General features: G+C 39.6%; 1 protein-coding gene across 3 annotated transcripts in view; it reads left to right on the top strand.

Moving 5' to 3' along the window:
* Nucleotides 1–628: 628 nt before the first annotated feature.
* Nucleotides 629–10,449, top strand: part of LOC121960468 (collagen alpha-1(XV) chain-like) — a 75,027-nt gene continuing 65,206 nt past the window's right edge. The window contains exons 1-2 of one of the 3 annotated variants that reach the window (XM_088072014.1): nt 629–805; nt 895–974. In XM_088072014.1, the coding sequence (XP_087928140.1) occupies nt 795–805; nt 895–974 (91 nt within the window). In that variant the 5' untranslated portion in view covers nt 629–794. The remainder of the gene's footprint in view (nt 806–894; nt 975–10,449) is intronic. The other 2 variants (XM_088072012.1, XM_042510173.2) reach the window with 2 other exon arrangements.

The raw sequence follows: 10,449 nt of genomic DNA, 5'->3' as shown, positions 1-10,449 counted from the left end.
GGAGAATATAGATGGAAGCCTGGGCGAGCTTTCTTATCATGTTACCATCATGAATGGGACAACAATAAGCATTGGAAAATAGATGGATTAGTTAAATTTTTTATTAAAAAAACAATTGATTGAGCACAGTTTTTGATAAATATTTATTGATTGACAGATGATCTTTAATTTCCAATACATTATAGAGCTTTTGGAACATAAAATGGTATTGGCATTTAGTAATTTAAAAGTTTTAGTGAATTTGGTTGTCATGACAAAAAAACACTCTTGTAATGGCAGTGATAAGACGAGCTTTTGTTTTAGCTGTTTGAATATTTCATTTGATCCAACGATAACTCCCTGTTTTTACTTGAAAGAAAGTTTTGACGCTGCAGCTCCAGAGGCATCTTCTCCCTTAGGTCATGGCCACACGAGAAAAGTGCTTTAAAGCTCAGAGAAAGTGAGAGAAACCACACCAGTGAGGAGGAGCATGGGGGGGAGGACTTAACGGGAGTGTGTTAATTTGTATTTGGAGTTGTGATGTCTGAGGGGAGGGCCGGATTAGAAAAGCGGTGGTCCGTAGAGAGACACGAGGAGTCGGATTTCAGCTTTTGCGAGGGCCCCTTGAGTCCGACTCACTGAAGCTGCCTTTGTTTAAGTGGGAACCAGAGAGAGAGAGAGAGGAGGAGGAGGAGGAGGAGGAGGAGGAGAGTGAGAGGTTTTTAGTTTGGAGAGAGTGAGAGAGAGGCAGAGTGGGCTCCATCTCTCTCTCTCTTACACATGAACAGGACAACTTTAGTTTACCATCACTGAAGATGACTTCACGGTAAATGAAAGGCACTGTGTTTTTAATGTAAAAGTTGTTTTAAGTCGACATTTAGTAAGTTTTCCAACTCTTTATTTCTGTTTTTGCAGCATTCCTCCTGGGTTCTTTGGATTATTTCTGCTCCTGCTCCGGTTCTGCTGCCGTCGCTCCTCTGCTCAGCTGTTGGACGGTATGTGCACTCTGTCTCTCTGTTATTGCTGGATCATGTGTTTTCTTCTTCTGCTGTTGGTGAACTTTCTGCTGGCTCATGAGTTTTCATCTGCTGAATATGAATGGAGAAACTGTTTCACTCTGCTCCTGTGAACTGTTACACTGAGACACAGAATGATATACCTTTGAGAAAGATGCTTTTACTGGGAGATCATATGAATGTTGAGCTGGGAGTTTAGGACACACTGAACATAATTAACCCATGTTATAGTGATGTTGTAGTAGTCATGTTGTAGCTTACAAAATATTCAGAAAGGGAAAGCCAAATTCTTTATCAACTCAATATTTAATTGCACAGAAAGTTTCTATGATATGTTATTGGAAAAATATCATAGAAACACCACATTTTGCAAGTCAGTACAGAATTGCAATATTTTTGTGTGGCAATATCATATTGATACACTGATGCCAAGTATTGATTTTTGTTGTTTTAATTATTAATATTACAAATGTAAGTTCAGTGTTGACAAAGTTTTGCTTTATCAACATAATTTGCAGTTGAAAAATGGGTAATAAATCAAAATGTATTGCAATATATGTTATTGCAATACTCAGCATATTGTAAAATGTTTAAAATTGTACCAAGATTGAATTATGACTTAAGTATCATGATAATATTATATCTTTGGGCCTTTGGTGGTTCCCAACCCTGCTTTATAGTAAAGTCCATGGGGAAGTCTTAAGTGGTTTTGAGTCTGTGAATTTAGGCAGTATTTGCATTAAACCCCCCATTTGATAAGATCAGTTCATCCCATGGGATGCTTAATGTTGGGCTGGACTGGCTCCAAAGTCACTGTACATAACACTGTTTACATTGGAAGTATAACAGTGTGGCGAGTGAATGATGGCGTCCTCCATTTGGGAACTTTAAGGAACTGCTGGTTTTTGGATGAACCTGATGACATCAGAGCCCGTGAGGGAGATACCTGCTGGCTTCTGTGCTGTACGATGGTTTCAATTATATCCTGACTGATGTGTTTCTCAGAGCCCCTGTGGAGTGCTTTGCTGTCTTTGCAGACTGTTTTCACAGCTTAAATGTAGTTTTTCTCCATGATGAATGGATCAATCAGGACACTTCAACATGGTCCCAATTAGTACTGAAAGAGTTGCAGATTTTCTTTTTCCATTGCATTGGAATGGAAACAGGCGAAACCTCACAACGTGCACAGTGACAGGCAGGCTGTGCAATCAGTAGCACTGCATAATGAAGGTAGCACAGATGATGTAATGCTATGACTTTTAAATGTGTGCTGGAAAGTGCTTGTCAGAGATGAAGGTCATTGTCAGCGATGTCTGAGAGCTTCATTTCATTAGTTTTCATCCTGACCTTGACACAGGCCAATATGCCATCACCGCTTTCGTCAGTGTGTTGGAATCCAGATTGGCATTTGCAGCTTTGTGTGTGTGCATGTGTGTATGTGTGTGTTTGTATCTTGACCTATGATTACCACAAGGACCTCCATGTCACAAGAGCAGCATTGTCCGGGCCCACTCGAATAATTGCGGGGTCTCACTAGCTAATGTGGCCCCACGGAGCTTAATTGCCTGACATTTTTGAATTAAACACCACTTTGGCTGCTGCTGGCTCAAAAAGTTGCAATAAAACCCTGTCCCTAATTATGAGATGAAGGGAAATATGATCTTTTAGGAATGAATTTTGACTCAAAAGAAGCTGCAGTGATGGATGTTTGCACAGTAAAAGTTGACAGTGGACGTGTGTGCGGAGGTGGGTGGAGCTCTGTTGATGTCTGACTAAAGAAAAGTTTTTAAAGCGTGATTTCACGGTCGACTTTCCTCCACTGTAGATCCTGCAGAGGCTCGCTGAGCCAGAGGCTCCTCTGTCAGGCTGTTTGTGCTTTTGCCATATTCATAATCCTCTGCCATGATTCACTTTTTCAAGAGGGGAGAATAAAAAAGAGTGTGTGTGTGTGTGTGTGTGTGTGTGTGTGTGTGTATATGTGTGTGTGTGTGCATGTGTGTGTGCGTGCACGCATGCAGGCTTACTTGCCAGAGAGAGAGAGAGAGAGACAGAGAGAGAGGGAGAGAGAGAGAGAGAGCACTAGGGACAAATATTTCCAGCTGTAAATATTCTTGAAAACAGAGCTGTCGCCGTGGCAACATTCACATTGCTGTGCACGATTGGTGAATCATAGCTGATACAATGCATTTCCTTCGTGTGAATTAGTACATGCTGCTTCTTTCAGCCGTGTCTGTTACCGGTGTGTACTAATGTTTTAATGTTTTCAGGTGGATGCAGCAGAACTGAGAGCTGCCAGAACTAAAGCATTTCCATAAGTGGAACATCAGCATTGTCTTGCATTTTGAGTTTGACAGAAAAAGAAGAGCCCAAATCAGCAGTCAGTGATAGCTATGTGAACCTGTTTGTCTGCATGAACACCTTAACAGATGAATGGGATAATATTTTAATCCATGCATCTTCTAGAAAGCCCATCTGCGTAAGAACGCCAGGTTTAGATAAGAGGCGGAAGTGACAGAGGACGGTTTTGCAGCACTGTTTTTCGTTGACTATGTCACCCCCTGCAGCTTGTTCAAAAATAGCATTTTTGTTATTAAATCCAAAGAAAACTACCAAAACAAAATGGTACCACTGGTATACCAAATTTTAGGTACCAGAACCAGCATATTGGTACAAATGTAAACTGTAATAAGTAAAAAGTAATAAATTAGTATGTGAGCAAATGAATGGTTTAATGGAGAAACATGTATGTTCTAATTGCAACAGAAAATCTTCATTAAAGAATGTTCAAATCTACATAAACATGTAAACAAAGCAACAGAAACGCAATCAAATGTATTTGGCCCAAGCTGTGAAGGGTTCAGGCATGTTCAGTATAGCCTTTTGCTTAATATACACTTGTGGTTTTCATTCTATAGATGAATCATTAAAGCACACTCTTTGGGAGGTAGCTGCTTTAATCTTTACTAATAAGTAACATATTCACAAATGCAGTATATGCAATACAACATCTGTAGCTTGGAGCACTGATATGCCATTATGCACACATATATACACATGTACACTTGCATATGCCAGTAAACCACACCCTCCAAAAACAACACATACATCTGCTGTACACATGGTAATTATTCACAAATTATAATGTTTTTAATTATCCCGATGGAACAATTTGAATGCCCGCGACACACTAAACTATTAGGGATAATGAATATGATGATGTGGCCGATGATGTGAGTCTCGGAGAATTTTGTTATGATGATTACATCAGGGCGATGATAAGGACAATGATGGCGAGGACAAGCGTAACAATGAGGATGACAGAGATGATTATGATGTGAGATCAGTGAAGTGTGTGAAGGGTGTTGCTAGAGGCTGATTCTGATAAACTAAACATATTTACAGTATATTTGGAACACATTTGACTTAACAGAAAAAGCTGTTTTGTATCAGAGCATTTCAGTCTTGAGTCGCAGGCAGGTTTCAAGTTCATTTTGAAGAGTTAACCTCCAAAACAAAACAGATACCAAAAGCTGACGTTCGCTGTTTTATCTGACTTTAAAGTTAAACAAATTGTGATCGCTTTTCAAAGGCAGGACTCATTATTTTCTTCTTTTTATCTGTTGTTTGTTCAGAGAAGGTCAACTGAGTTTGTTTGCTCGTTTTTTACTCCCCCTCCCCCAGCTCAAGTTTCTCAATTGGGATCATGATCTTTTTGTCACAACCTTTACATCACCACTGGTCCTGAACCAAACCAGGAACTCAGTGCAGGTTTGGGTGACTCTTGTTACACAGACAGTATGTACTATACTGGCATCTTAACTCATTACTCACTCACTTTCCCCACTCATACAAAGCTGGCATAAAAACATTCCTCAAACCCTAAAAACGTAAACGGGAACCAGACTTTGTTTTTGTTTTTTTTTGTAGTGGAAATCATCTGAAAAATCATCTGTGTTTATTTATGAATGTGACCTTTTATGTTAGCTGGTGAAACCATGTGAGTCACTCTTAGATCAAGAATATTCACTGAAGTGGTTAGCAATTTTCAACAACTTTTCAGTAAGTTCATAAATAGTGACATGTCCATGCTTTCTTGATTGATTAAATGTAGCTGCAAACATTGTGTTTGCAGTTGACAGCTATTCTATCCAAAAACCTGCTGAAATTTGAGAAATTTTATTTTATTTTTCTCCCTGGCCTTGCAAACAGTTGGCTAGTTGGTTTTCATTCTGTTGCTACTCAGTCTGTACTAGAAACCTGCTGCCATGACCCTAACCACTGAGGTCAATGCCTAACCTCAACCTTCCTCGTACAGAGTTTCTGGTGTGGATCGGGCAGCTGTACAAAACACAAAGCTGACCATAAACTGGAAAGACCCCATGTGGCTAACTGCGGTAAAACCCCAAGTTGAGACTCATATTCCAAAAATACTGTATGCATATCCAAAGAATCCTCCTAAACCCTTGCCTAATATTGGCATATGCTGCATGTCTTGAAAAACGCTAAATTTGGAATAAGACCAAATTCAGAATATCTAAAGAGAATATGCAGTTTACATGAACCGTATCAAATTCCGAATACTGTCATATGTGGAAAAATAGTAAAAATATTAGTGTAAATATAAATGTAGACAGTGTCTTGATGTTTGATTTGAGCAGAGGTGCTGGCGTGGCTGCTGCACTGACTGTTCATTTCTGTTTCCAAATTCTGGAAATCATTAGGAAAAAAAAGCTGGTATCTAAGCCTGCAAGAGAGAGTGTTTCTTTCCTGCGTCCAAACAAAAGCTGCAGAAAACTGACATTTGAGTGAAGATGGCAGATGTATGAAAACAGAGAAAGGCAATGTAGTAGAGGATTTAGGGAAACAGAAGCTGTACCTGTAACCTGGCTTTTCAACTTCTTTCCACACAAATATGCTGTTTATTATCCAGAATCCACCATAAACCCAGCTGATACAGGTAGCAGTAACACCTGTACATCAGATCTTTAGAATAAGATACATAAACAGATGTAAGGTGACAGAGTTTAAGGAGGTAATGTGTCGGTCCTTCCATTTGGTGCTGATTGTGACTTAACGAGGCCCTGCTTTGGCTTCGGTGTGATGTAGGTCATCTGGACAGCAGCCTCGCTCAGAGGTAACATGCAAGGTTTTGATTAAAAGTATAACTTCCACTTGAGCACAGTCTGCTTCTCCGTCCCGTCCAGCAATGATTTCATGAATGAGCAAGAAAAACACGCATGGCACTGGAGACTGTTAAAGCCTCTGACGTTTTCCTATACATTAATGTCCACTCTGTTTCCATCCACCGCATGATGTAACACACAAGTGAGTCAACTTCGATCCAGCTCATGAAAGATTTTACTGTTTTGTGCTTAAAAAGCACGATACCAGGCAGGTTTTTACAGAGGAAAAATCACAACAATCAGCACTGAGCACTGAAGCTGTCAGAAATTTAACAACAACCAAAGCAGATCTCCATGACTGACTTAATGTTGTAAGGTGAAAGTGGCCAGATGTTTCTTTGAGCATGCAGATGTGTGTTTATACTCTGCATGTCCAATGTAGAAGAGGGCAGTATGAGTAATATGAGGTAATAATGTGAATAATGTTTACTTTAAGACATTTGGCAGATGCTCACGTGGGAAGTAATTAACAGTTGGATGTAAAACCATAATAAAATTTGTTCTACACTCATATTTAATTATTATGCCAGTGCTGTTATCTCATGCAGTGAGCGACCTTTTTTGGCTCAAGAATTCTTTGGCAAAATGATTCACGAGGATTCAGGATTTTTGGACTACAGCATTAGTATGTCAGACATTTCCTTTTCCAAAATAAGGGGCAGTCTCGCCAACCAGTTCAACTCAAAGCTAGCGCTTAGCTTACACATATTTTTTGTATTTTATTTTCCTTTATTGGAGACAAAAACCCCATGATTTCTTGTCATCAAACACTAAAAATGTAAAAGTTAACCGAAAATATCCCAGGAGTATGTATGATTGTGAAACATTTGAAATCATGATTCGCTGGAATTTATCGCTGCAGGTGTCGATTATTTTAGTTATCAAGTATTCCTTAGATTCCATCAATTACATAATCAGATGGGAAGTACTTTTACTTTATTAAAGAGAAAAATAGACAGGTCCTCTTGGCTTGTGATTGAGAGCGAGAGAAAAAATCATCATAGTAATAGCACGGAGTTTACATGGCTGAAGGGAGAGAGGATGCCAGCTTTGGACACTCACCTTCAGTTTGCAGCAGCCATCTTTCCCGCAGAATTAGAATCTATGTGCAGTGTTAGCTGATACTGGGGGTTTAAGCAAAATTTCCATTTTTTAAGTCTTGTGTGTGTGTGTGTGTGTGTGTGTGTGTGTGTGTGTGTGTCTGTCTGTCTGTCTGTCTGTCTGTCTGTCTGTCTGTCTGTCTTTCTGTCTGTCTGTCTGTCTGTCTGTCTGTGTGTGTTCCTTCTTCATCATTCTGTGCCCCCTCTCTAAATTCAGACATTTCAACATGTCTGTGAATGCAGCGCAGGCAGAGCTCTTCGTGACTTATTTTCTTCCTCAGCAGCAGTTTTAGGAGTTTGAATCTCAGGGTAATTGATTCGGTCAGAGCTGATGAGATCAGATTTATGTATGGGAGGAGCAGCTGCTGCAGGAGTGAGTGAAGGCAAACCCTAGACTCAGCACCATGAGTTGTTAGGTTTCAGTTTCACTGTGTCTGGCATTCTTCTGCTCCATCTGTGCCCAGAGTACACCTTGCACTCCAACAGTGTGGAACAATGAATAACTACAACAGTATATGTATTTCAGTAGCACTTCTAATGAAAGGTCCAACTCCACAAATAGAAAATCAATATGTGGCAGCAGATGTTTTGACCATGGCGGAGTGCACAAATAGATGAATGTGCAGGAAACCCTGAGCTGTAGCAACTTGCATTAATTCAGGGGGCCTTTATTTTAAATGCCAGCTTTAACATCACGTAAGCATGATGCTGTGCTGTAGTAGTTGGTTTGGTTTGACAAAAGACCCAAGGTACCAAATTTTGTTTCATCTTGAAATGATCCCAACTTTGTATACCTTTTGTTATTTTCTCTATTGTATCTTCCCTTCACCCCTCATTTTTTTCTCTCTCTCATCACATCACATCTACAGCGTAAGCACATTGTGCGACAGCAATAATCACCTGTGCAGAACATATGAGTTTTAGTTTCAGCTGTACTAAAATTTAAATGAATTTATAACTCTATCTTATATCAATTAACTGTATTTATATTTGTTTGTTTTTTGTTGGGCGTGTGACACGAGGCCTTCCTGTAACTGTTTACACTTTTCATGTGTCAGCAAGCTTAAACTGAAGCAAGATGCACTGCGGGTTGTGTGTGTTGCTCGTGCATCTGCCTCCCAGCTCATTCATTTGGCTCCTGATTAATTTCTTTTACTCATAACTGATGCAGTTTGTTGTTTTTATGACTTCCTTCCGGTTGTGAGTTTTGTACTCTTTGATTTGGTCATGTGACCTAGATTTAATGATTTATTTGTTGTCTTTTTTTTTAAAGGAAGAGATGCGTTGAACTCTTGAAAAAGTTTCGAAAGGGAACAGGAGACATTGTAAAAACAGTAAAAGGATCACTGTCCAATTAATTTTAAAAGCGACTATGGATTCTGCTGACTGAATGTTTTGAGCAAAGCTGCTCCACAGTCTCTGCAAATAATGTGAGACAAACCCTAAACCAGAAACATGTGTTATCCTGGAGGGTAAACAGGAATAGCTATATTTGTCCTGGACTAAACAAGCCTTTATTTTGAGTGGTGGACACAGATAGTGTTAGATGAGATAAATGACTTTCTTCAAAGTAAGAAACCGGACGACAATTACAGGATGTGTTAAGTACCGGAGGCTAAGTATGTGACGCCAAATGTCACTTTGACCTCCGCCCTTTGTGCTCTTATAGTTAATTTCTGCCCATCCTATTTTAGGAAAACCTTACAAGTGGATTGGTCATGACCTTTTACACAGATTGGTGAAAGAATTCTTATATATATATATATATTTTTAAAAGGCATTTGTAGTGGGAATGTTAACAGTGTATTGTTGTTAATACAGAGATAACATGTCTTGGCTAAACCTCTTTTTAATTGTCCTTATCTGAACATTAGTCATCACTCAGGGAAATCAAAGCTTTTGCCTTCAAAGAGCTTTTACACCAAATGTCCTGAAAGCTTTGTTTGATGTAGTCCACTGTTTTTTTCTCGCTGGCCTTGGTTTCAGTGTTGGACAGAACTCACTATCTGTCTTTTATATCTTTGTAGAGTCATTCTTTTGAATTTTCTTTAATTCATGAACAGATTATAAAGTAGCAGTCAGTAGACATGTCACAAAAACTGATTCTACTGAACCAAGTCAATGCCAAAATTTTGAAAATGTGATCATTTTTCTCCAGAGCCATAGATACCAGGGATGTAATTCTTCCGCAGCTTACAAGGCTGCAAATACGCCTACAAGTTCTAGTCTGCTGTTAAATGCCAAAGGGTGAACAACTCCCACCAGCATGGAAGAGCAAAAAAACATGGAAGATAGTGACAAATGCAGCTGCAGTGACAGCTCTGACTTGATTCATCAAAAGTGTCAGCAAATGTTAAAATAGCCTTGAGTTTCACGATAAAATACATAATAGACATGCCATAAGAGCATAAAACCTACCTTCTCTTCCACTTTCTCTGTTATTCTCTCTCTCATTGCTTGTCTGTTCACAGAATTGTTTTGAGGCATGTTAATATCTTGTTGAAATAGATTTATATTTTTGCACATACAAAACGCCTCTTGTAATGAGGATTTCTCTGCAGCAGGATCATCTGTGTTTCAGAAGTTATTCCTTCATTTTGGGTGAGATTTAACCATGTTGAGCATCCACACAGAGGTCACGCGTGGAGCTCCCTTGTTGCTTAACTGTTATTGAGTTTCTGACAGAGAGTTTACACAATGGAACTCGGAGGATGATAAATTATAAGTGGCTTGGACAGTGAAAGAGGTAAACTTTCTTTTTCCCCCAACGCCCACTGAGGGTGGCTCCTAACTGCCAGTCGCTCTAACTGTTCACTGGCCAGTGACAGACTGTGACTGTTGAAAGTTTGAGTGAGTGCAACTGTGAGTGTGACGCAGGATGAAACGAAAATTCCTCTCTGTAGCTGAGTGTTGGAACATCAGAGCACATAAACATGGTTACAGCTGTAAAGGGCACGGCTGTGACTGAACCACAGTGCATCCTGTGTGCAGTGAGGACGTTTTACTGAGCAAAATGTGACACACTATATGACTTATGAGTCTTATGCATACCTGGAGGAAATAGCGAGCTCATACAGTCCAACGGGATTAGAGGTGCATCAAAACTGCAATTTGCCATCATGTAGATTGGTCTGAACTGGCATGTTTATTTTTCTGGGAGCGGCCTGCTTC

Source organism: Plectropomus leopardus, chromosome 21 (genome assembly GCF_026936395.1).
Source record: "Plectropomus leopardus strain MGB_pleo_1.0 chromosome 21, ASM2693639v1, whole genome shotgun sequence".
Lineage (NCBI taxonomy): Eukaryota > Metazoa > Chordata > Actinopteri > Perciformes > Serranidae > Plectropomus > Plectropomus leopardus.
The sequence above is the reverse complement of the archived record's forward strand: the minus strand, read 5'-3'. Positions and strand labels throughout refer to the sequence as shown.